Raw genomic sequence first — 26,644 nt, 5'->3', positions numbered from 1 at the left:
TATTAGTGATGACAACTGTGTCTTATCAATTTTCAGATTTAAGATAAAATAATACTTTATTGATCTCCCTCATGGGGAATGAGCCTCTTCTCACTGCTGTTGGCCTAATCTGCCAGAAGGTGGCGACATCAGCTCTGGGTCAGCTCCATTGCAATGCCGGCGTACGCCTGTGGTGCGGCGAGTAGACGGAGATTGTTACGCTAAGAGAAGATAAGATGCACCTTTATTCATCCTCCAGTGGGGGGATAGTTGTTGTGGCCTGCAGAAAGGTCACTAAATTTCAGGGTCGGGAATGTTAGCGTTCAGGTCACCACGATAGCCCCTCCAAACATGTAAGTCAAGTGAGAAGTGAGTGTTGAATGTCATTCGGGCCTACATAAAACCATACTGACAACATTACTGTCCATGCTGGCAGTTTGTTCATTAGGAAAGCTGTCATGGCTTTTGGCCTGTTGTTTATCTTGTCAGCTGACACTAACATGGTTTGTAACACTGTATTAAGCGGTCGCCGGTGCATAAAAGAAACAGACCCAATGACTCTATGGAAGCGAAGCAAGAGACGAGATGTCGTTCACATTGTAAGACGTTTATTGGCTGTTGGCAAAGAAGAACAGCCCCTTATTCTCATAACTAACCAATGAGCTGCTAGGATTTTGTTTCACAACACAGAGGGGCGGGGCTAGTTACAAAACATTTCTAACATGTGGCGCCAATTGTGCTCCTCACAGTCTTCTCAGTACTCAGCACTGTTACCAGGTGTGAAGTGTGTGTGTGTCACCCTCTTCTATTTCTTTGTATTAGCTAACACTTATTGTTACAAGGGCCTTAAAATGACGACAAGACGAGCAAAACGCGACGTTGTTGTGAAGGTACAGCTGTCGGTGAGTTTTTACTGTGCTTTTGCTGTCGTAACCATCATTGTACCTGTGTTAGCTAACCAGGGGCTGGATAACAAACATAAGCTCAGTTTGGGAGCGAAACTAACTTAAAGTTATTTAGTTAGGAAGGTGGACAACAGCTAACTCGCTGACTTCATGCACTTAAGTGTCGAGAGTTAAACTCGTGCCTCTCTGGAAAAAGCTGAACGGCGCTGCTGCTTCCTGTCGCGTGAGCTCCTTAAGTTCGGTGTTACTAATGGACACTTTGCAGGAGATGACACCTGTGGATCTCCAGAGAGCTGTCCGGCGGTCGTCACGGTCCGTCCTGGCGCCTAAACGCCTCAAGTACTCTCCTGGAAACAGCCCAGCGCACACACCGAGGAAGAAGAGGGTAAGACACCTTTTACCTCACTGAACCGAGTCAGACACCTCTAGTGTGATGTGATGTGATGTGATGTGATGGTGGTGCTTCTGTTGATAGAGGACAAACATGCACGATGACCAAAAGAGCCAGAATGACGGAAACGACGTTAAGGAAGAGGAGGATGTTGAAAACAGTGATGTGGAGCATCCATCTGTGAGTATGACAATCCTACTTTGTGCCTTTTATTCACTGCATGTCAGTGAATGAAGCTTCTATGTTTTCTGAAATGAAGAGTTAATGCCAGGTGTGTGTCTTTGTGTGGCACAGGGGGGGCACGGAGGACTCTCTGCTTATGAGCTGGAGCGCCTGGAGAACATCAGACAGAACCAGGCATTTCTGTCTTCTATCAACTTACTCCAGGTAAGTGTGGGCTCCATGTGGTCTGACCCCCGTCCCATAAATCCAGGGACGCTTGGCTTCAGGGAGGGACCATATTTACTGAGATTGTGAAGCTCTCACCCATCTTAATGGATTCTCTTTGCAATGAATATATAGATTGAATCTCATTTGATTAAACCGAGAATAGCACGTAATGCTGTAAATATAATGCGTTTAATTTCTCAGTGGCTCATTCCTCGTACTGTCTGTGAACAGATGGGAAGGGTAAAAATGATTTTTCTTCTTTCAAAAGGCAACCGAGGACTTAAAGCAGCTGGCACGACCAAAGCCATCGCAGAGGGGTATCATGAGGTACAGTCGGCTGTCACCACTGATCTTTTGATTCATCCAATCATTTCTGGATAAAGATGACTAAGTAGACATTTTATCTGTTCACATCTTTTCCAGATGTTATTATTTGCTTTTTGAAAAGTTATTTCATATGATTGAAAGTTGACCACTTCTGCTTTTTGACTGTTGTCTGTAGACTGTTTTTAGTCTCAGTTCTGAGAATAAACTTTCAGAAGTCACAGACCAGTGTTGGCTTGCTGTAATGCTCAGTTTCTGTGGTGGCAGGTCACAGGCTGCTGTAAAAGAAGTGCTGCCAGCTCGAAAATCCCTCCGTCTCCAAAATAAAGAGGCAGTGATCTTGACACTACCCCCTGAACCCAGAGGGATGCTCACTTATGAACAGGTAGCTCCAATAGACATTACTATGATAACTCAGTTCATGCCACTCCACTGCTGTTCTTTTTCTTTCTTCATTTCTTGTCTTTTTTACTCAATTTAGTTATTTTACTTGCTTTAAAAGTCTTCACCACTCAAGAAGCCCCCTGGCCCTCTGCCCATGGATCCAGTAAACCTGGAGGAGGGGACCAAGCTGCCTTCACAACTTCTTGAGCTCTGCTCCGAGGTAGGAGTCTCTTTCCTTCCCAGTGCTATTTAGCTGTTGACTGTTGTGCCACCGGCATAACAATAAATAGCTAAATATGTTTTGTCTAATCTTGAGAGATGTAGTAATGACTAATGAGAATTGGTGTTTATGATATTCTTTTGACAGGATTTAAAAGAAGAAAGAAAAACGATGCTGGATCTGAAAGGGTAAGATTTCAATTTCCTGATATTTCAGCTTTATAAAGAAGTGACTGCTCCTTTTGAGGGCATTTGATTTGGCTTTCGGCCAGCGCATCCATGGTGACATTTTTGCACTTTAACAGTTGAAAATGTTCATACAGTATCTAAAAATCTGCACTGGTGTCTTTACGCAGGTACCGCTCAGCCCTTAAGAACATGAGGATAACTGAGGACCGAGTGGCCAAAGTGGTAAAAGACCGCATCTTCTCTGCTGCCTTCCACCCCTGCTCAAGCAGCTTGTTGATGGCCGTAGGAGACAAGTGGGGAAAAGTTGGACTCTGGAAGCTGGTGTGTTTTCTTTTTTTTATATATGTTTTTATATATATATATATATATATATATATATATATATATCATGTGACTAGAGGGCAGGAGGTGCAGGCTTCAACAGGTCTCAAGACACTACATCACCTGGTTCTACTGTTAACACATTAGTAAACAACATAGCTACAGGAAAAAGATGCACACAAATGCCCTTTCATATTCATATTTCATATCCTATGAAATGTACATTCAGAAACAACATGAAGGTGTTTTATTGCCAGGGTGGCGATTGGGACGATGATGGTGTGCTGCTCTTTGAGCCCCACACCCGTCCAGTGGGCTGCATGCTGTTCTCCAGCGCTCATCCCACCCATCTGTTGAGCCTCAGCTACGACGGGTCTCTGCGCTGCATGGACGTAGAGAAGGCTGTCTTTGATGACGTGAGATAACCTTAGTTCCTTCAAATGTACTTTTTGTAACTTTCCTACTGTGAAAGTTGAGAGATAAATCTCGTGAATACAAGCTAAAATTATACATTTGGAATAAGTACGTAATTTACTCAAAATCGAATGTATCCTCCTTTGCACACTTTTCTAGGTGTATGACATTGATGATGGCCTGAAAACGTTTGACTTCATGTCACATGACTGCTCGACACTAATAGTTGGAAACTGGAATGGAGAAGTTGCCATTGTCGACAGGCGGACCCCAGGGTAACGTATTGTGTTTGAGCAGAAGTTTTCCGTCTTTCCATTGCGTTGAAGAATAAGAAGGGTGAATAGTTTCAAGTGTCCCTTCAGTTAATAATAACTTTTTAATAATAACCTCTGGTATTTAATTTCTCTGTAGAAACTCACACGAGTCCCTCCACTCATTGGACCCCAAGGCTGTGCGTTGTGTTAGCGTGCACCCTTTACAGAGGCACTACTTCGCAGTAGCAGAGAGCAAGTATGTCTGGCTGTTGATTTTAATTGTAACTTCTCAGGCAACTCTTTCTGATCCACATGTATCTGTCTTATGTAAGTTTGCCTTTCTGTTTGTACTAAACTAATGTTTTGATCCTGTCTGCAGGATAGTGAGTATTTACGATGGCAGATGCCTGAAGAAGGTCAAAACCCAGGCAGTCTCCCAGCTGCACGGCCACTCTCTAAGCATATCCAGTGCTTATTTCTCCCCGGGTACAGGCAACAGGGTTCTCACCTCCTGTATGGATAACCACATAAGGTGAAGCCAGCGCAGCATTTGATTAACTGTTAATACTAAAATGTTCTCTATCAACCCTGGCTCAATGTCTGTCCTGAACTCCTTTGACAGAATATACGACACATCTGCAGTGACTACTAAATCTCCCTTGCTGACAGCCATCAGGTACCTCCACTTGTTTCGCTGACTTTCCTGTTCTCTTTTCTGTGCCTTGAGACTCGTGTAGCCTTAACTTACTCACAACCCGTCTTATCAATCTTCATTTTCAGACATGACATGCACACGGGCCGCTGGCTGACCAAGCTTTCAGCAGTTTGGGACCCCAAGCAGGAAGACTGCTTTGTGGTGGGGAGCATGTCGAGGCCTAGGAGGGTGCAGGTGTTCCATGAAAGCGGCCAGCCACAGCACTCCTTCACAGACGATGAGAACCTTAACACAGTGCTGTCTGTCACAGCTTTCCACCCCACAAGGAATGCCTTACTGGGGGGCAATGCGTCAGGGCGCCTGCATGTCTTCTCTGACTGAAATGAAGACCAAAATGTGTATGACCAAGATCCCTGGTACCTGGTGGAACGAGTGAGGAAGTAGTTTTCTCAGAGTCCAGGTGGACACATACAGTGTAGATGATGCCTCATCACCGTCAGCTCTTGCTTGTTCTCCCATCTGGATCTCTGTAGAGCTTTAAGACAACATTATCAAAGAAGTTACTGAAGGATGTTATGTTCACAGGTACAGTATAAACATTCATTCACTGATGCAATGAAACGCGTCTCGGCCTCAGAAGTGGATGCAGCATCTACTAAAAAAAAATAATCATTTTTTCATGTATTCTTACAATAACTTAAGACGTGAGGGTTTATGCTTTCTTCCAATAGAAAATTAATTTCTACAATCCGATTTACACTCTCTGGCCTTTAGGTGCACCTTTCTAATACTGAACAGGATGCCCACTACTACTGTATGAGGATAGGGCTGTATGAGCTTTGCTCAAGGGACATTGCACTCTTCTAGCAACTTTGAAAAACTGCTCAAACTCTGTCTAGCTGCAGAGGGACTGTGAAGGAGCAGGGTTAGGGTTTGCCACAAATGTACTTGAGAATGTACTGTTGTTTAGAAGCTATTCGTGTAGAGCTGGCTTGCTGTTTGGAGTTATTTTTCATGTTCTGGGAGTTATTTGCATTTAACTGTATTCCTTTTACCGTTTCCCTCTACAAGCTGTTAGGCCTTTGTTACAGAGTAGCATCTTCACAGCCTGATGCTGTCACCAGCCCTCGTTGGAGATGATGTTTTTCCTCATGTGCAGTGCTTGTGTTTGAAATGCAGAAATTACAGCACAGTTTTGCTCCAACTCCCGAGCTGTTTGGACATTCACAGCTGTGTCATACATTGACCCCACTGTTCTCTAGGGGATACTCTGTTTCTTGCAAGTTAATTTGATTCACCCTGATTGGAACAATAACATTGTTTCAGATTTGTCATTTGTTTTTTGGAGGGTTTTTTTTGGCCAGGATATGCAGAGGAGGTGTGTAGAAGTGCATTTTAAGTTACTATATGTAGAGGCTTTGATTTCACACATGATCTGCTTCTGTTGATCAGTCAAAAGAATCCTACGTACATAAAGTATGAGTCAGGGTTTGAAAACATTGTTTTGACACTGTAGGTAGCGAATGATTTTGTTATACTCTTCCAGTAATGTTTGTTTCTGGCCCAAAACTGTTGCAGGCTGTGAAAGGTGACTGTTGTAAAATAGCTTTTTTATTTTTTTAATCATTCTGTTTGTTAAAATAATAAATCTAGACGTTTTTATATGAAACTCTTTGAGTGTGAATGTCATTGAGCTCAGCAGAATCATTGCCACCTTAAGATGGCAGCATCGTGACATAAAAAGCCAATGTGTGGTAGTACTATAATTTTCTTATTTCTGTGACTGAACTGTGACCAGGCTAGCTGCCAGATGTAAAGAATAGATTATGTTTATTCATAAGTAGATTACACCAGTCTTCAGTCAGTGATTGGAAATAAGCAGTCTTGTTTGGAGGTAATAAAAGCAGAACACATGCTTACAGAGACATTTCCATGTGCATGGCCATGGTACAGGAAAGAGCATACAGAAAGACCACATCTGGAGCCTGATTCCTGCTTACATGATCCAGTAGAACAAGTACAAGAGTTGTCTGTCAATGAAACTGTCACCCATCTTTATCACTGTGCAGTTCAAGTGATGTGAAACAGATTTTAGCAATACAAAAAAATACTTAACCTGCATTGCAAAAAGAAAAGTTCAGGTAGATGAATATGCTACTTCTGCTGTTATAATAGGCTAAAATACAAATCGCTCCAATATAATCATGGCAAAATGTCTGAAGTCAGGTGAAAATGGATCACTTGATGGATTTGTTCAGTTAGTTTATATGTTCTGTCCCAAAAAAAAACTAACATCTACTGTGTTTCTACAGATTGAGTCAAGGAAGAGCAGTCTAGGAGTAGGCACAAAACCAAACAGGATTTACATGAAAATGTTTTTTTGACCATAGATATATTTTGGAGGAGTGTCTTTGACTCTGGGGAATCAGACATGCAGCTACAGGCTGGTTCGCTTTCTTAGCAGATTCAAAAGACATTTGGCATGTCCTGCAGACAGACAAACATTAGTTTGCAGTTCATGGTTGTTACTATTCATTACATTATCTGTAATATTTATTGCTCGAATTATGTCAAGTTTTTCATACACATGAACATAAAGTGAGACAAATGACGAATTCTAGTAAAAAGTAAAGTTAAAAAGTAAGTTGTCTTCAGCTTTCAACTAACACATCAAAAACCACCGAGCACCATCTGAGTTGAAGCAAAGACATCAGTAATTCATCAAGTCTGAAAACCAACCACAAAATATGAGGGTTTCTCAATTTGAAATTTTTAAATACTGTACAAAAATAAAATCAACCATTTAAGCCTACATATTTAATACTACAGTGATTCTCAAAGTATTGTTTTCCATGTTAACATTCAACCTGTGGATTTTTTTAAGAAAAGCGTCGAATATTATTACAGTAACTTTCCAAACTGCTTATAGGTGCCTGCATATCCTAAGCCCCTCAGCCAGTCACATTCTTAAGCCATTCCTCTTGTTGTATAAATAACATCCATGTCTTTTAGGTTTAATGTTCTATAGCTGCTGATCAGCCTATAATCACCACCAACACACAGCATATACACTTCCTAAGCAACTACTAGCAGGCTTATTAAGAGGACCAATAGTTAACTGTCTCAAACTGACTTAATGATGCTGCGGATTGCTCTGGGCTGTAAAGATGCACTGCAGGCTAACCTGTGAAATAACACGTATGTAATAAGGCTGGAGAAGGACAGCAGACTATCAGAGTTTCCATCTGTTGACAGAAATATCAGACAACAGAGGTTTCTTTGGTAGGTGTGATGATGACGATTGCAGTGAGACGTAAACATGACTTATCTTAGGCTCACATGTAAGCAGCGCTGAAAACCACTATGTATATATATATATATATATATATATATATATATATATATATATCTAATGTAAAAAATAATACTTCAAGTCCAGGAAAAGTCACTGTGGGGACTTGTGTTAACGATGTGTTAACGAGACATCGGTTTGTACAAAAATGGAAACATGATTTAAATATATTCAGCCTTTACAGATAAATGCATACATCTGAACACAGCAGGGCTAAACAAAGTTATATGACCTTCACTCAACATGGGTCTTGAACTAAAAACAAGCTCTCTTAACTGTATACTGTGGGAAAGTAGCACTAATTTTTGCACTTTACAAAGGTAAAACAAGGTCATATTTCCTTCAGTGGAAAGGATCTTGTTTTTTTTTATATTAACAGTATTGCACAACAAGATAAACTCCCTCTACAGAGTGTGGGAGCTAAAGAGCTAACCAAACACTTGACTATCACTACAGGGCTAGCTCACATAGTCCCTTCACCTTTTCAACTACTGTAAAAGTAACTACGGCAAAGTGACAAGTGTTCCTTACATACAGAAGTTGATTGTAGCTATTAGCATTATTTGGCTGCTATGTTATAAAATCAGTAAACCTACCACCTCCATTACTTACTTATATCCTTACAATTTATCCTTAATTTATAGTCACTGGACTGAACTTTATTGGTGCTCTAGTGGCTGGAAAAGAAATGGTAGCGTGAGCACACTGATATCTGACCACGAACCACATTACACTTACTACAGAAATACTCATTCAAGCCATCAAACAGAGCAGCACCGACATCACTCCTGGGTCAAATAGCTACTGCGACTAATTGTTAGTATTTGTTTAACTTTAATATACCGGATTGATGATGTGATTGCTATACTACATTAGGACAATTCAGGAAAGTCAGGGAGGTTGTATATCATTTAGAAGTATACTAAATTCATTTTCCTATTCTTTCCTGTAACTGTTTAACACTCGCTTGTGCTGCTCTACGGCATCATCCATGAATGCCTACAGGTGTTGTAAAATACATTATAATAGATGCAAATAGTATTTGACTCAGGACTGATCTACATTCAGTAAGTGTTGCTTGCTTTTCCATTTCACACTTTCTCTAACCCCCAGATACCCGTACAACTCAAACCAGCAGTTTGCAATCTCTTAGCAGCGACCACGATAACATTTAATGAAAGTTGCTGTTGGTTCTGAAATGTGAAAAATTAGATGAGCGTGAATGCCCTCCCACCTTCTCTCCAAACTCCGGTCACACAACACACATCGGGTCACTCTGTCTTACAATAATGTTGCAACATATAAATTAATACAAAAATAAAGGCAACTATTATCTGTGGTTGAATGGGTGAAGTCTGTCAGACTTGCTTGTCCCTTTCAGTGTTTAAATTAAACCGTTATTTTGTGTAATAATAAAATTGAAATGACCTGAATTTCCAAAGTAAAATGTGATTTCCTCTCCTTGCAGCGGTGGTCAAACATAATAATCAAGGCTCTTGAGGGGACAGTCCTTGGCTTGTGACAGGAACTCCTTCCTGGGAGAAGCTGAGCTGATATTGGGGACAATGGCTGCCATCCTTTCTCTTGTCTTTCCTCCCACTCTCTCTCCTGACCTGTCTGTTGAATGTGTCCCATCTCCGTCAGTGGAGGCCCATGTTGTGTCATTCAGTCATCTTTCATTTAGCCTCATTTGCTGATGAGGAAACCTCCCATCCATCGTAACTTACAGGCGAACCAGCGCCGCAGAGGGCAGAAGTATTCAAAGTGGAACTGCTGGAATTCCGGTGTCTTGCGGATGTCTCTCAGGAAGGCAATGTCCAGGTCTGACTCTGTCAGCATGATGAGGAGCAGCAGCAGGGCGAACAGCAGTCCGATTGTAACCAGGAACAGACGTAACACACTCAGGATGAATTTGTTCAGCTCCTCTACGTCGCTTGGTGCTGACGGCCTGCCTCTAACCATACGCAGTGCTCTCCTGCCAGAGGTGAAATCCGCCACCTGCCCCTCCTTGGATGCGCCCACCTTTGACTCCTTCTCCTCATCAATGGTGCAGGGAGCACCGTTGAGGTGTCGAGCCAAAGGCATCTCCATCCCGTGCTCAGCCACGGGTGTAGGCAGCACGCTGTCTGAGGGGCTGTAGGCCTCGTCGGAGATGACTGCTGACGTGCTTGCCTCACTGCTGTCCACCATATGGCCCCGAGAGGACATGAAGGAGTCGCTATGGGAGACTGACCGCACTGGCGTGGAGTGGGCGCTGTCTCGAAGGGACTCCAGACCTGAAAACACACAGCAGAGGGGGGGGCAGTTGATAAGAGAGATCTATTCAATAACAGGGAGGTGTTGCTGCAAGACACTTAAACAAAGACTCTGACATTACTTTCTTAAACCTCCTTTCTTTCTTTATGTAAAATCTGAACTACTAAAGAAATCTGGCAATCTATGAGATACTCAGGTTTTGATGACAAAATACAATAAACAGACTTTTTTGTGAGGCAGCCAAACTGGGAGTAGATCTGGTCAAAGAAGGTTTAGAAATCACACAGTATCAGACCATACTGTATCTAAAAGACTGTACTATTTGTGTGCTATAACAGTGACAAATGTGTAAAGTACTGCTAGTATGAGGTGAAGAGACATCCATGAACACTAAAAAGAGTTAAAGGCAAAAACACAAAACAAAAACTGACCAGGTAATATACTGTAAAGAGTATGAAGTAAATAAAATGAGAGGAATGTGCTCTTTTGTTAATGCATGTGTGTGCTAGTGTGCGTTGCCATTTGCAATCAGGGTGGGGAAAATACGTAGCTCTTTTCTGAAATGATACAGTCTGACAATGTGAGAGTGTCTCATTTGTGCTCTGTGGATCACACACTTAACATTATTCTAAAGCACAGTCAAAAAGAATACATTTTAAAGAAATGCATCAACAGTCTCTTACAGGAACATCAACATTGGAAGTAGACATGGAAATATTATAGCTAAATATAATGTGACAGATAATTAAAGTGTCACATGAAAACAATCTCTTAGATTTCAGGTTTCTCTGTATTGCTAGAATTAATTGTTCACAGGATTTATTCTAATTAGTTAAGAGATTAGACTCTTTCATTTCTTTCCATGCACATCAAACTCAAAGTTTATAGCTTCAGTATTTTTCTATTCTCTGTAAACTCATGAGAAGTGAAAAAAAAAGATGCTCGTTATTACGCCTACAAGTCACTGATGCAACTGTGCTACTATATAGGCAGCCTATAACCCTATAGGTCCCTATTTTAAGCCCTTAAAAGGTTTAGCCTTGTTTGCTGGGCTGCCAAAATATTCAAGTGCAGGGTGCTCTGTTGAGCACTGTACTGACATGAAGTATTCTAATGTGGTGATTTATTTTTAATGATCAGCTTGTCATGACCTACACTCGAAAAAGAAAATGATCCTTCCCCCCACTCATGTAATCTGTGTGAAATACTTACAAGCGACAACTCTCAAGTTCAAGTAAACATGAAACATAAGAACAACACTTGATCCTCATTCTCACTGGAAGCTGGATAATGACAATGCACTCTGATTTCCACTTTGTTGGACTCCAACAACATATTCGATCGTTCTATAATTTGATGCAATATTTATTTGGTTTTTGGCATCAGAGAAACTTACAGCATCACCCTGAAATATTTGGCCCACTGCTCAAACATCAATCTTCAAGAGGAAGTCATCCATCTTGAGATTCTTCGGAACAGCTCTTTTCAAATCTGGCTCCCACTGCACTGGCCACAAGCATTCAGGGGCCACAAAAGGCAGCACTCTAAAAACTGGCTCAGGCTTTTACCTGCACGGCTGGCTGACGGGCTGCAGTCATGGAGTTGGGGTGGGACAGCTAGCCTGGAAGGGGTCCTGGAGCTCTGTCCTGAACCAGGACTAGAGCCTGAGGTGGAAGAACCCTCAGGGAGGGCAGGGAAGAGTGGTAGGACCCCCAGAGCCTTCCCCAAGAGCCTGGGTCCCAGAGACAGCACGCGCACCTTCACATCTCGGTAGCAATGGTTAATCATGCGCAGGTGAACGTTCACTTTGGTCCTGATCCGGATCAGACACTTCACCATGGTTCAAGGAGAACAAAAAACACGTGACTAACCCTAACCGCTGCTCTCTGTTTCTCTATCTCTTGAGACTGTCTCTCCTCTCTCTGTCTGTCTGCGGCTGGCCAGCTAAGCAGCACTCCCTTCTCCAACCAGCTCCGGCAGGCAGGCTGACAGCACAGATAAATGGGAAGACAGACACAGAGTGAAAGACAAGGCCCAGGAATGGGGTCCACTTGTGCCACAGTTCACCTCGTGCCCCCCCGCTGTCAGCTGTGACACACACGGCGTGGCCTCTGACAGCAGGAGCTATTTTCAGCCTGAGATATTATTACCAGTGGAAATACCAGCTCAGACAGAGCAACAGGACAAAACACAGGGGGTTTGTTTCACTCTGGCAACAGTGGGGAGTAATGTCAGAGCCTGCTCTCCCTGTCGATGACAAGAGGGGGGCTAGTTTGACAAAAGACCTTTTTTGCTGGGAACAGACTGTGCTGTAAGTTTATTTAGTTTTAGGCAGGCTGGTTAACTGAGAGCACATTTACATACAGTGCCAGCATTGGCAAAAGGTTAAAAGCCTGCTGGAGGAACGAGGGGACAGTAAGTGCCCTTTATAAACTGACAGGATGACTCTTATGTCAAAATAATGCCTAAGGCCACTGGCTGATGGGCTCTGCTTGAGTGCGTGCCTGGTTGTTTGAGAAAGTGCACCTCCAAGAGAGAAAGAGATGTATCACACAAAGGAGTGAGGAGAGAGTGACTGACACTCACAAGTTCACATCACTTTGTCTCCAACAGATATGTGTGTATGTGTGCAGATCAAGTCATATGGACAAAGAAACTGATTCCCAATCAATGGCACTTGTACCACAGGAGGCACTCCTGCAGTAGCTAGGGGGTACGTGTATAGATTAGAAAAAATAGAAATTAAGATTTTATTTCTACAAAACAACATATACTTAGTAAGGCTGCACCACCTGAACACTAGCTGTTGTGCTTGTGAGTGCATTAAAACGAATTAACAAGAACAGATGGTCCAGTTTTTAAAAGTAATGGGTAAATGGTTGAAACTACACATTTGTAATTTGATGTTGTTGGTCAACAGGGTACTTAAGCTGATCTAGCAGGGGTTTGGGGGTACATCTGACAAAAAGGATGGGAACCAGTGGACTAAGTGATCTGAGCAGGCTTACTGACCAACATCTGCCTCCCACTGCAGGAGTTCGCCTCTTGCTTACTCACACAGACTGCATGTTGTCAGACAGCCTGAGGATGTTTTCCTCCACACTATTTCTCTGTCGTTCTGAGTGTGTATTTTACCCTCCATGATGGAGATGTGCACAGCTCTCCGTCGGGTCCTGGGCACACTGGTCAAACGAGGGCCGTGGGTGATGGACGGACAGCTCCTACTTGGCACCATGCCAGCCCTGGACAAAGAGACACATGTATAAGTGTGTGTATATATAATCACCGTTAACACACATTTCAGATCACTTTAAGCCTGCTGGCAATATTTTCTAAGAATTCTGACCTGTGTATCTCAGGCGGGTCTCTCTTAATTTTGGCACTTTGTTCCATTACCTCTTTTGCAACCTTTCCACTAAGAAAACATAAAAAGAGACTGTTAATATGTGAATTATACAAAACGTGGGCACTAAAACAAACATTGCAACACCAAGAATATATACACACATATACAATATATATATATATGTGTAGCTAGCGATGTTCCTAATGTGTGGATATGTAATTAATGTGATTAATTAATAGTAATAAAGTTCCAAACACATTCCCTACCTGTATCTAAAGCGACTACCCTTGAAGAACAGATTACTACTGGACACAGTGCGCACTTGACTCGACTTCTCCAATCTGTGAGGAAATGGGAAGAGGACACATCATAACCATGAATGTAGTGATGTCCTTTTTTGTGTAGTTTTGTTTTTCAGGTCTTGGGACTCACTTGTAGAAGGCCTGATTCTCCACTCCACACTTCCATAGATGCTTACAGGCCTCAGGTGTAGGTGCAAAGTATGTCAGTATGATCTTCCTATCCTGAAACAAGTCCAGTACAGTAACTCATACATACACTCTATATGTGAATCATACTTCTATATTGTCATTATGTCTGCATAGTCTCTCCTCTCAGATTTACTGAGCTCTTGGCTACTGGACATTATGACTGATCAGCCAAAGCAAATCCTCAAGAACATATAATACATTAACCAACTCTCAGACAGAGGTTTTAGTTTGCTCTTTTGCCTGCTAAAATCCACGACTAACAAACATTTCCCTTTTACTTCACTTCACGGATAGGTTACATTGGCTCCCAGAGGCAGTGTCTTCATGCATAAAACAAGGCCACAGTTAATGTCCTGAGCTCCACAGGCTAGAAAAGGCACCGTTTTAATAATGAATGCACATACCTCCTTCTGATTTGCATATATATGGAATGTCTTTGCTTCAAATTTGAGCTTGGTCACTTCATCCCTGAGTTTTAGAGGCGGATACACACAGACAGAGAAAGGGAAATCATGACAAATGGAAAGAGAAGAAGAAGAAGCATGAAAGAAGAACAGAAAATGGATAAAGATAGCAAAATAATAATTGTGGCTGGAAGCAAATTAATAAGGCCAACAGTGTTTCATTTCTGTGCAGAAAGTCTAAACACATTGATTCCAGAAAATGACAGGAACAAGCTGCAAGAGATAAAAAAAACTCATTTCTACGACAAGGCAACATTTGAGCACGCTCACGGCTGTCTTGAAATGTTACTATTATCCTCTTGAATGGGTCACAGGTTACTTTTTACCTATATTTATCTCCAGTGTTTTAAATTTCACTAAATTTGCAGACAAATCAGCAAGTCGTTTCTATTGCATGTACAAGCCACGGTGTCATTCAAAAAATGGCAGCCCATTATCAGCATCATCATTTTCTTAATGGCTTTAAAGCTGTTTCTTTTGTAACAGATGTGTATGGAGGAAGGTCTGTGGGCATCATAAGACCTGCTGTCAGGACACTACACATAAAATCAGATCACACCAAAGCACAGTGCACAGCGGCTGGCAGATTGGCGTGCGTCATTAGGAACCAATAGCACAAAAGGTTCTTTTTCTTTTTTAAATTATGGCTTTTCAATCATTTGGCTCAGAATCAACATGTTCTTTATCTTTATTCTCTTCACATAAATGCATTGTATCTATGCAGTATCAGCTCTCTCAGAATCATTTGTACACAATTCAAAGTGTATGCAAACTCTATCTTTTATTATTTTACCACAAAGTTGCACACACAACAGTTGGAAACACCGTAATACCTGGCAGGGTGCACTGCATTATCACATTTGATCCCTGTAGGATTAGGAAATCTAAATCTAGAGGACAATGAAACAAATGTTTGGGACAACAATGTACCAGTTTGGATTCAGACAACTTGGATTATGCCATGCAAGCTCTTTGGAGCAATTTGTCTATTATGTTTGCTGGCACCCAGAACAACAAATGTTCTGAAGAACTTCTGTTTTTAGAAAAACGCTAGTAGCAAAGTTGTGCTAGATCACATAAACACTTGAAAAATTGCACTTGAACGTTACGCATATTGTTGAGTTTGCTGGCACTTTATTTTGTACAAGCTGTTAATAAAGGGAGGATGTCTGTTCATGAAAGCTTTCTCTATCTCATTGCTGGTTAAATATTTATTTCAGCCTTGCACTGGACCATATAAATCTGATGGAATTTGCTTTTTTTGATACACAAATAGCTCCAAAGTCTCACTCATGTGGACGTGCATATACACACATGGTGTGACCTTTAATCTAAACATTATTATCATCATGTCCAGTTTTAACTTTCGTCTGTACTCACCATTTGAGGAAATGGACCCTCCTGTTTCCTTGCAGCACAGTGAATCCAAAAGGAGTAAAAGCCAGAAAAGCTGGGTTGCCAGACACATCCTGACAGGAACACAGACCCGTGTTTTTTTCTTATTGTAGTATCGGAATTGTAAATTCTTTATTAGATTTTACTTTACTTTATAGTGACCTCACATTTACTCAAAAAACATTCAAAATTACCAACTGCATCAACTTGCACAATAAGCATAAACTCACAGAAAGCACAAGCTCATCATCACAGAACACATTAGTGTTGTAAAGACCACCTTGCATGGATGAGGATCCACCCCATATGTCTCCAACATCTGAGCTTTCTGGAGGAAGTTGAGTTCTGATATTTCAGGAATCTGACCTCTGGGAGAAAAAAACAATCCGTCAGTTCACTGGCTTCTGTCACAACAGTCTGTAAACTAAGAGGAGATTATTGGATTGAAAATGTGTGTGGTCATTTTTGTTAATTAAGATGAAACACAAAAGGGATATCAGTATTCTGGGCCTGGACCTTAGACAGTGAAAGCATAAAGCGTGTGGCTGGGTGATTAGTGTCAAAAGGACACTGCAGTGTGTCCATTGCAAATACAGCCCAGCTGTTTTTGTCAGTAAGATGTAAAGTGAGATTATGTAGGATTAACTGGGTAAAATCCGTCGGATAGCAGCAGTAGTAGAATTATCAAAGAAAAGAACATCCACTTATTCCTAAACAATACTCAGTTAAGGAACCTGATCCTCATGATGCGTTAATATTATAGCATGACTGCACCCCTGGTAGAGGGTGTTTAGCTGGCAGGGAAAACTGACCAGGTTATCTTCTTCTGCTAACTAAGTAAGGTCATTGTGTCTAAAGATCGTTATTTTTCAGAGACTTGGTTGATGCCATTTGTCCCAGGTCAAAGACTAAAGCAGTAACTAATCATCTTACAGCTGCTGTATTTGTACTTTGGGTCCTGACCAAAATGAGGGATTACAAATCCATGTACTGTTTTAAGAATCCTTACAGAGACTAGTATATGACAAGAATTAGTCTTAGCCAGTCAGGCTGGCTCAAGTGTAGAATGCTGTCAAACATGCTGAGCGATAGGGGGCAGTGTAGGATCAAATCTCTAACCAGTAACTAACAAGTGTATTGCATGTGTGTGTGTGTGTGTGTGTGAAGACCAGAGAAGAATACCAAGGTTCTTCCAACAAACAGGGTTGATTCAAGTCAGTCATCTGCTAATGAATCCAGGTTACACACTATCACTGCAGCTCTGTGAGCACGGTAGAGACCTCTGCACACAAGGTTAGAGGTTTCTGTATGTGCTCACATTGCTAGGGTTACAGTATGTAACCTTTATTCTGTTTCACACAAGTCTTTGAAAAGGCCTCTAAAGGCTAAAGGGGCAGATTCCTAGACACGTACACTAACTATGACACGTCTGTGAGCTTGACCTGCACTGTAAGCCACAAAGACAAAAGGCAACTTCAACCGAACATGATTGACCACCACAATTTTGTCTGTATTGAACCTATACATGAAATTTTCAGTGCTATAGAGCCCATTTGACGGTGAAGCCTGCTAAATAACACTGCTTCAAAAAGACACCACAGACACACATTCACACAAATCAACAGAAGTGAATACTCAGCGCATTAAGTGGCTATGAAATTTCAAACCTATCTAGTCAGATTATTTACTTGCTGCCGTGTTCTGAATGTGAGACGTTCTCTTTTGGTTTTGGTTAGAGTCAAAAAGTGGTTGTGACTTTGAAGAGTTGCATGTATTCTATCTCTCTACAGTGTATTTGTTTAATTTCCCATGACCAACATGGATTTAAGATGCACTATAAATGTTCACTGCCTAAGACACTACGTGTGCACGTGTGATGCGTGCACTAGGGCTGCTATGGAATGAAGGAGTGCACAGGTACACAGGGGTGTGCATAGGTGTCACCTTACATCAGCTCAGTCTTGTGGATCTCAGCAATGCGCCGCTCCAACTTCTCTGAATGCTTGGGGAAAAACTGGAACTTGGAGCTGTAGCCCTCTGGGTGTTTCCCGGGATCGTAGTCACCAATTTCAGCTGGAAAACGGGAAAACAGACACAGCAAAGAAAAACTTCCATGTTTGATGATGACGCCAGGCCATTCAAGAACATACATGAGGACATCAGCAGCTCTTTTTCACCTTGTCTCCATGCATTAGTTATTTGGGTGGCATGTCTGTACCGATAAAAACGGCTGCCAGTGTTTTCTGCATCGCTTTAGCTGCCTGGTTTACTAACCACTGATGTCACAGTGCAGACGGTGGAGGACCTACATGGAGAGCTTAGCTACTTGCATGGTTTCTGAGGAGCACTGTGCTGCTCTGGCAGCCATCGCTGTTGAAAAATACATTTCATTAAAACATTCAAGTTTATATGGCAAACACACATTATGGTTTCACATTTTCTGACGTGAGTGGAAGAGTGCTTATTATAAGCCAGAGACACCTGGTGAAGAAATGCTTTACAGAAAGGGGAAGCTTAGGGAGCCACAGACTTGGAAAGGCAAAATAACTAAGAAACTGGAAGCCAAAATGAGCTAAAGCAAGTTTAATCACATGCACCATCTATTACCAAATCAGTTAAAACATGATATGATTTCACTAAATTATCTCATGTTGTAAATAAACAGATGAATAGATAGATACAACCCTGGATAGATAGATGTAACAGACAGGCCAGTATAAGTCTTTGTACATACTGATGCTCTGTCCTGTGGCGTCTATGGCCACACAGGCACACCTGAGAAACATTTACATTTAGGGATTGGCTGGCAGGATAGCTGGTTAAACTATTCTTTAAAGCAGTTACCAGGAGTTTTAAACTGGTTATGAAACACTCTCAATTTGATACTGATGCCACTATATTGACTGCACAAGCAAACAAGACCACGAGCAAGATGACGGGCTATTTCTTTTTTCTGAATGCCTGTTGCTGCGTCAGATTCCCTGCAAAATCAGATGAGATGTTTTGCGGCATGCAGGCCGAAGGAGCCTATGTTTACATTGTAACAGGTACCACATTACCACATGAATCAGTGGGAAGTAGAAAATTATATTTCTTTGGTTATGGTTGATACGAGGGCAGGATTAGCAAAGAGAAAAAGACAAAAGAGAATTGTAGGATTTAAAACGATTAAAAACTACTTCTGCCCTCTTTGTCCTGGACAGGTGTGAAATAAGTCTATTTCATTTGGCAAATACATTGTGAGATGTGGTTTTACATCAAGTTTCTTGTAGTTGTTTTAATGCATTGAACCTCTCTGCATGTGGATGAGTCTGACACCCAAGAGAGCGTGTCCATGGAAACCTGGCATCTTCCAAAACTTTTTACAAAATTCTGTGAAAGGGAAACATACCGACCTTTTCATTGAAACCCTTGAATTCTTTAAAATGACAATTGTATGTAAATAGCTTTTGGTTCGTAAGAGTTGTTATATAATTAGGATTTTCACATTCTGACTCTAAAGATCTCCATCAGACAAACCAGGGTCATATGTAAATGATTATATTATGTTTAGTCCAGTCATATGTAGTAGTCACACCTCTTACACAGAACATACGGTCATTTCTTTACAGTCATAGTTTGAGATGATTATTTTAATGTGAGTGGAAATATTTGAAGTCAACATTGATGATTACCCATCAATCTCACTGGCTCAAATGCACCAGTCAAACGACATCATGGCACTGCTTGGCTTTGCGCTTGTTTGAGAAATTTGAAATAAAGGTGCAGTAGTCTGGTTGAGGGGCTTGCAGCATGTTATATACTTAAATAATGACTCCCTATTTTTGTCATACCTTGTAATATGTAAGCAGCCAGCAAGGCAGCATCTGATGTCTTGCACAGGAGTCGACCGTGGTAGAGATCCCTCTTAACCTGCAGGAAGACGAGATATCTGTGGAGTGGAACGCAGAGAAACTGATTTGGGTCACTATTTACTGTAGATCAATATCGACATTCCTTTTCTTGGTAGCACACATTGTGGATGTTACTATTTAAAGTAAGGTGTCCCTTGAGGCGGCAGGTGAGACATTTTGAGAATATTCAGGACCTCTGAGGCTAACTACTGTCTGTCGTGTTACTGTGTTTATGTGCTTCCATATGTGTTTGTGCTCCTGATGCTGAATATGCTACCAGCACCATGTTGGTTTTCCGTTATTGTGCTAACATTGCACAAAATACAAAGCACAGCTGTGGCTGTGAAGTGCTTGAAGTAGCCATTCCACCTGGGAGAAGCACATGGGAACACGTAGTTAGTGACGACTATGTTACTCTGGGGCACCTTCACAACCCATCCATAATGAATCCATAATCACAATTTACACTTAATTCAATGAATGTATGATTGCCAAGTTTTCCATTTGATCATAGAACAGCTAAAGCATAATGATTTTCAGATGTATGTGATTCTGATTCCAGTAGTGATTTAAAATATGACTGCTGGTTCACACTGGAGTCCACTGGGGACAACTCAATCTTCTAGTCCTTTCCACAATATCCAGTGATTACTCATATGTCTACTGTCCTGCCTAGCATTCGTTTAAAATGTGAATGTGTGGCATGTGAGTCGGCTTCTCTCCAAGCAGCAAAGCAATAAATAGTATAGCAGTCAGCGCTGCTATGAAAAATGTCTGTTGGAGTAGAGTTGGGGTGTGAAACAATGAACCGGGCTTGATGATATTACCTGATGTCTGTAATGTAAGTTACTTGTAAGAAACGCACTAAATTCATTTGCATGTAATCGTCAGTGAGGTGTCAAGCTTCCTTTATTCCCCACTGCGTATTTATGTTTAAGGGAATTTCCCCATTTATATACTGATCCTTCTGGTCAGGAAGAAAATGAAAAGCTCTCATGTTTTTGCTTATGTATTAGTGTGTCTGTGAAAGCCTCCAGTCAGAACAGATGGCGGAGGATGGTGGAGCTCTCCCTTGCCGACGCTCTACTCAATCATGACGAACTGGATTGCAAATAAGAGATTTCTCTGCGTGGCAGCCAGTCGGGGGATGTGATTTACAGGGATCTGTGCGCTCAGCAGCACCCTGGCTCACTCCTCACAGCAGTTTGTTCAGCTGTCAAGGATGCCACGCACACTTCAGTATGGGTGGGGAGCTTCATGACACTGCAGTCATATCCCCCTGCACATGGACTCACTTTTGAGTTGTGAATAATGTTTAAATCAAAAGTGCACCACTACCTTTCAAAACAGTAAGATTTAAAATACCGTACTCATTTTCACTTTTGATTCTCAGTTCAAAAGCAAATACTATGCTTTAAAATCTCTTCTTAAGCTCTACCAAGAGGCATAAAATAATAGACAGTACGTTATATCTGATTTTATGAGACAATGAAATGAATAGAAAGGCGAAAGACAGAGACACCCCCTTTGGTTCATTAAAGTTAGTCTACAAGCGCTATTTTGTGCTTTTCAGATTAGCTCTGTGTCAGCATTTTTTACATTCCAAAACTGGAGATGCAATTGTCCCTAGTTGATTATAACAATCTTTTCAATAAGCCAGCTATGTTTAATTTCTCCTCTCCACTTTTTTTAAAAACTTGTTTTGATCCCACCAGTGAGCAGTCAGAGAAACTGACAGGAAGCTGCAATGAATAACCAGAGCAGCAACACCGGAGCCAAAACTATATCTGAGGGATTTCTAAGGAAGGAAGGTTGTCTGTGGAAAGGTTTGTAAAAATACTTTGATCACATTACATAATTAAGAATATGAGAGCTGTTTAGCACTGAAATTTGCAAGAAAAATTATCATTTGCGACACATGATGCTGCCACCAATACCTTTGTGAACACTGAAATCATGAACACATCCTCTTTGGTCATTTAGCCCATCCATCATCTCTGCTTGAGGCTTTGTTAGCTGCTACTAGTGTAACACACCTACATTTCTGGCTGCGCTGGTGGCAGTTGAGATGCACTGCAGGGTAATGTAATCCCCAGATTTTGACAAGGTAGAAAGCATGAAATACAAAAGATGATATAATTTTAAAGATGATGTCCCTTGTGAGTCATACAGTGAGAGGATTGGCTCATCCCTACTGCCATTTGGACAATTTGCTTGTATTTAATGATAGATGTGACTCGACTGGAAAGGCAAAACAAATTCCTGAAGAAGCACAAACATGTCACAACTCTCACTTTAAAAAAAAATCACCAGTGGGACACAGAGAGTCCTGCGAGGCAAAGACTGTCAGACTAAACTTTCACTTCCATCCATCCCACCCACTCAACCTGCAGCCCACCAACCTTTCTTAAAATCTTACCTAGTGATTTCCTCTTTTAGGGCAGCAGGGTCAGGTGGGTAAAACTTGACACGCAGACACATGGTGAATGGAGGCTGGGCTGGGGAAGAAAGGCAAACATTTGAAGTCTACTGTCTACTGTCTACTGTCTAATGCGGTGGGATGATTTGGGTGATGGTGTTTTTCTTTGTCTTTTTCTGCACAATGTATTTAGAACATATTTTTCATGAAGGTCAAATTTGGGCACTGGAATAAAGCTACTCATCACTGAAAGGAAATACTTACATTTCATTTGTTTGGCAATTGACTTTGTAAACTCCAACCAGTGCTGAAAAGGAGAGAAGGAGAAGTCATGACCTGCACTTTGGACTCCGAATCTTTACTTAATAAACTGTCTGTGCTCTGATTGCTCAGTAGCTGAGCATGACGACTTGAAATCTGTCGCTGGAAGGCACAGCAGAATTACTCCCATCTCCCTGCCTTCTGTTTATTTAGGCCCCCTCCAACATGGTCGCCATGCAGAGACAAGATGAAAGAAAGTTGTTTGGAAGGTAATCAGTGCTGAACATCGTGAGGAAAAACTGGCTCTAATCAGTGAGATGCTGACATGCTGACAATAATGGGGCACTGTGCTCATAAAACAGCAACTGCAAAACACTGTGATGGTGGTAGCTTTTAGTTACTAACTTATAAGAACACCTATATTCACATTTTCTCTTTCTAGCTGCTTATGCCAACTACTAAAATGTAGAGACTCTGCAAAGTGGATAATCTGCAGCTTCATACATATACAAAGACGCCACTGGATTCAAATGAATTATTGTCCAACTGTAATTTAGTTGAGTTTTATTGTCAAAAAATAATAATTACCCTCTGCTTGTCAGGGTCAACATATCTAATGCCAAAGTAGTCTTTCTCCAGCAGGTTGAGATGGTGGCAGATGAGGTCAAACAGGTACTGTCCCTTGGCATCCCGCTAGAAGAGAAACAATATGAGAAAATTCATATAATGTACTTGCTATAGGAGGACATTACAGACAGGAGGGGAGGGAAAAAATAGAAAACAACTACTTCGTTTCACAGGTTTTCACACCGCCAATCCCCTCCATCACATTATTTGCATATTCACGGACAGCTTTAATGAAGATCCACCAGGTCAGCGGTCTGATGTATGATGAACAGTTGGATCCAAAGTTGACACTCTGCTCGAGCAGAGCAGCAAGCAACATTACACATTTTAACATGAACAAGACATTTTAAACATAGTGATAGTGTCACATCAAAATCATTTTCTTGAGTCATTAAGTCAATTTTTAGAGCCTCTGGACTGGAAGTCAAAACAGCCACCAAAAAGTGTTTTAATATTTCACCATATTCAAGAGAGATATGTGAGGGCTTTTAAAAATTCATACTGAGGCAGCAGCCACCTGTGAAAGCTCTGAGACATTTCTGCTGCAGAAAAAGACCTTGAAATGCAGCAAGACAAGGTGTGAAACAAGGAAAAGGCAGGATGGATAGGAAGGAGAGGAAGCCTTTGTCATGCGATGCAGTAAAAAATCTGACCCTTCCACGTATAGGCTCTTGTGTCATTACAGAGCCTGGAAATGCATTTTTTTTTTACATTTTTAGTTAGTGAATTGAATTGTTAAAATAACCAAGTACAGAGGCTAAGTTGCTCAAATCTACTGAACTGTACAGTCTTGATCAGGTGGACTTGCTGTCCTGGCCGAGGCAGCAGAACACAGAGACGGCAGGGCCCCTGCATCAAACTGTATCTGCCCCGAACAGGTTCAAATGCATACTGGTCAGATGAATAAGGTGATGGTTTCTGTTATGGGTGCAACATATTAAAGAAATTGCTTGCTTTATAATGAAATTCCAGCAAACATCCTAAGACCCTATCATTGGCAGCAAAGGTCTTGCCAAGAGTTAAGACGAGAAGAATGATGCCACACTGTTGGCTGTGCAGTAACCATGAAACTACAGCCAGTGGCCGGATAGCTTAGTTTACCACAAAGACTGGAAACAACTAACCTGGCTGTGTCCATAGGTAACAAAATCCATCTACCGGCACTGATATTTCTTGGATGGGAGCCATTTACCCATTTCTGCTCTTTGTGCTAAGCTACGCTAACCAACTGTAGCCAATTATGAGAGTGAAACACACACCTCATATGATCTAGGCCCTGCCCTTTAGAAGAGACACTGCATTCTCATAAGTGGGAAAAAAAAACAGCATAGTCCGAGAAAGTCAAAGGCAGACATATGAGAACGGAAGGGGAAGAATAGAAGAGAAAGACAAAACCAAATGAAAAGAGGGAGGAAACAGAGGAAGAGGAGAGCTGATTAATCTGCTCCAATATAGCATGCCTAAGTACAGCAATTACAATGAGAGGACAGGAGAATAGTTGCATTAAAGGATTGGCCCACGTGTGAACAAATGTCAGATAAAATCCCTCTTGAGGTGCATCATTTAAGACAATGTGAGAATCTCTGTGATGAAGCCTGTTCACACTTCTGTTCCACTCAATATCAGATCAAATGGCAAACACCCCTTGGGTAGCATGATTTAACATTGTCAGGGCACCCTGAGATTGGAGTTATTTCCTGTTTTTGGATGTGCTATCGTCAAAGTCAAACTGAATTCATTGTCATTCATGACAGAAGAGCCATGCTGTGAAGGGCTGCTCATTTAGAAAAAAACTCCTCTTGCATTCCTCTCACAGCCAGACTGGTTGTCATCATTGTGCATAAACAGTTGATCAAGGGGAGCTTCTCAGTGGCTTTAGGAAGAATAATCCAGAAAAACTTGTACTGTTCATCCTGGGCCGAATCACCCTGTAACAGCTTGTATCTAATATTACTTATAGTCCCCTTAAAGATGCTTTAAAGATAGATAAAATAATAAACAACCTGCCATGCTAGCGGAATGCTTCACAACCCAACCTAAACCTATCAAGTCCTCTTGTGTCAACTTGCGAGTTTATTCCCAGGATGCACTGGGCTGACCCTCCATCTCCTCTGTCAGTGTGTTTGTATGTCACTGTCACCACATACACCCTGACTCACCACGACAGGCCTGCTGACTAGCCCAGCAGCAAAAATAGAAACACACACATCCATGTGCAGTCTCACACATGCACACAAGGACCCTCCATCCTTCTTGCTCTATTATAAATGACTTTGGTACACCTGTGAAACCTCTAGATCCACAACAGTTTCAGAGCTGATACCTCCCACTCCCTCCATCTGCCGTGCACTGTAGTGTAAACTACAGCGATGCCCAAAAAAAGCTTTCCCAATTAATCACGCGGTTACTGCCTATTTCCTTCTATGCATGCACCACTTTATTTGTATAGGCCATGCCTAAGCATGTGTGTCTGTATTACCGTGTGTGAGTGTGTGTGTGTGCCAGAAAAAGTTGATGATCCATGTCCAAGTTAGTAGTTATGAAACAACAACAAAGGGGCAGGGCAATTTATCTAAGTCCAACACTACAGCAGCAAATAAATGAGAAGGAATGAAATGTATTAGTGGAAGCCATTCATGAGGAATTCCTATCAGCACAATGTACAATGTAAGACACTTTCTACAATAGATTTATTAGTTACAACAGATTTTAAATGGTACCTCCATCTTTCCAGTACTGTGCTTCACAATAAGTGCAGGTAATTCGGTTGTTTCTGGTAATTTACCTGACGCTGCACTCTGATGCAGTTTGTAACGATGAGACTGATGCATCTAACTTTGTTCCATGCTCATTATCCGGCTCGACTAAACAGCGATAGAATAACGCAGCAGTGTCTCTCTTGCCCATAGGAAGCTGACCAAACACTTGCAATGTATATCTGGTGTTGTGTTGCATACTGATGAGACACACTGAACTTCAGTGAGCTGACCCGGGCTCCACTGGGACACGAAGGCAGGCTCTAAGGCACAAACATTATCGATCTGAAGTTAAGTGTTCTTCAACATCCTTTAAACCCAGAGCCAGGCTACAACACACTGCCGTCTCCGCAGAGGATATACTATACGTTGCCAGTTAAAACACTGTTTTATTGTTTCTGAGTAGATAAATTGCAGATCCTTTATGTGGTTTGTGGTCATGTGATTTCAGTGTGGGAATTGTTTCTCTTGCAGTTTTCTCTCCCTTAGGTTGTATTAGTGTGGGGGAAATAATTAGATCTGTGCTATCCTTGGATCAAAACCTGTTTATTGCCAAAAAAATATCAGGAAAAGGAAATAAAATGACCTATTGATATAAATGGCCATACAGTTTAGAATTTATACAATAGGTGAGCTGGAATGGATTTTTGTTTTGCACTCAACCTAAGGACTTTACGCTGACTGTAAAATGCACTTTGAGCAAATTCTTTCTGATGCACCACACTGTGCAAATCTGTACATGAATGTAAATAAAAGGAATCACGGTTTTCATGTGACAGATCAGTACTGCAATGAGACAATAGTAATTGGGCTTTAAAAACAGATTCATTGAGTTGAGTTTTAATCAGTAATGCTACATTCACATTTCAGGATAAACAAGCATAGCTTTAACATTGCCCACTGTCGTTTCATCACACCACACTACAGAGAACTGCAACTATTAATGAGCTCAATGTCAA

At 41.4% G+C, this 26,644-nt stretch overlaps 2 protein-coding genes across 2 annotated transcripts in view; one reads left to right on the top strand and one right to left on the bottom strand.

The window, feature by feature from the left end:
• Positions 1-851: 851 nt before the first annotated feature.
• Positions 852-6,012, top strand: wdr76 (WD repeat domain 76). Its single transcript, XM_070833976.1, has 15 exons — positions 852-881; positions 1,150-1,269; positions 1,360-1,455; positions 1,570-1,662; positions 1,934-1,992; positions 2,257-2,374; positions 2,492-2,593; positions 2,741-2,781; positions 2,949-3,102; positions 3,360-3,518; positions 3,676-3,791; positions 3,928-4,026; positions 4,150-4,302; positions 4,393-4,446; positions 4,551-6,012. The coding sequence occupies exons 2-15, from the start codon at positions 1,153-1,155 to the stop codon at positions 4,804-4,806; spliced, it is 1,617 nt and encodes a 538-aa protein (XP_070690077.1). The 5' UTR covers positions 852-881; positions 1,150-1,152; the 3' UTR covers positions 4,807-6,012.
• Positions 6,013-9,463: 3,451 nt separating this feature from the next.
• The window catches only part of LOC139201569 (FERM domain-containing protein 5-like), a 64,504-nt gene continuing 47,323 nt past the window's right edge, over positions 9,464-26,644 (bottom strand). The window contains exons 2-14 of the mRNA XM_070830928.1: positions 22,891-22,995; positions 22,306-22,348; positions 22,042-22,120; positions 19,563-19,660; positions 17,679-17,802; positions 16,010-16,097; positions 15,715-15,803; positions 14,275-14,338; positions 13,812-13,903; positions 13,646-13,720; positions 13,380-13,448; positions 13,169-13,275; positions 9,464-10,053 (exon numbers count right to left, since the gene is read on the bottom strand). Of these exons, the coding sequence (XP_070687029.1) occupies positions 9,464-10,053; positions 13,169-13,275; positions 13,380-13,448; positions 13,646-13,720; positions 13,812-13,903; positions 14,275-14,338; positions 15,715-15,803; positions 16,010-16,097; positions 17,679-17,802; positions 19,563-19,660; positions 22,042-22,120; positions 22,306-22,348; positions 22,891-22,995 (1,623 nt within the window). The remainder of the gene's footprint in view (positions 10,054-13,168; positions 13,276-13,379; positions 13,449-13,645; positions 13,721-13,811; positions 13,904-14,274; positions 14,339-15,714; positions 15,804-16,009; positions 16,098-17,678; positions 17,803-19,562; positions 19,661-22,041; positions 22,121-22,305; positions 22,349-22,890; positions 22,996-26,644) is intronic.

Source organism: Pempheris klunzingeri, chromosome 1 (assembly GCF_042242105.1).
Source record: "Pempheris klunzingeri isolate RE-2024b chromosome 1, fPemKlu1.hap1, whole genome shotgun sequence".
Classification (NCBI taxonomy): Eukaryota; Metazoa; Chordata; class Actinopteri; order Acropomatiformes; family Pempheridae; genus Pempheris; species Pempheris klunzingeri.
The sequence above is the reverse complement of the archived record's forward strand: the minus strand, read 5'-3'. Positions and strand labels throughout refer to the sequence as shown.

Bases quoted from the DNA above. Each gene is read 5' to 3' on its own strand.
- wdr76 (XM_070833976.1), top strand. From the start codon at position 1,153: ATGACACCTGTGGATCTCCAGAGAGCTGTCCGGCGGTCGTCACGGTCC. The intron at 2,594-2,740 runs GTAGGAGTCTCT...TTCTTTTGACAG, and splicing joins TTCTTGAGCTCTGCTCCGAG to GATTTAAAAGAAGAAAGAAA. The intron at 3,792-3,927 runs GTAACGTATTGT...ATTTCTCTGTAG, and splicing joins GTCGACAGGCGGACCCCAGG to AAACTCACACGAGTCCCTCC.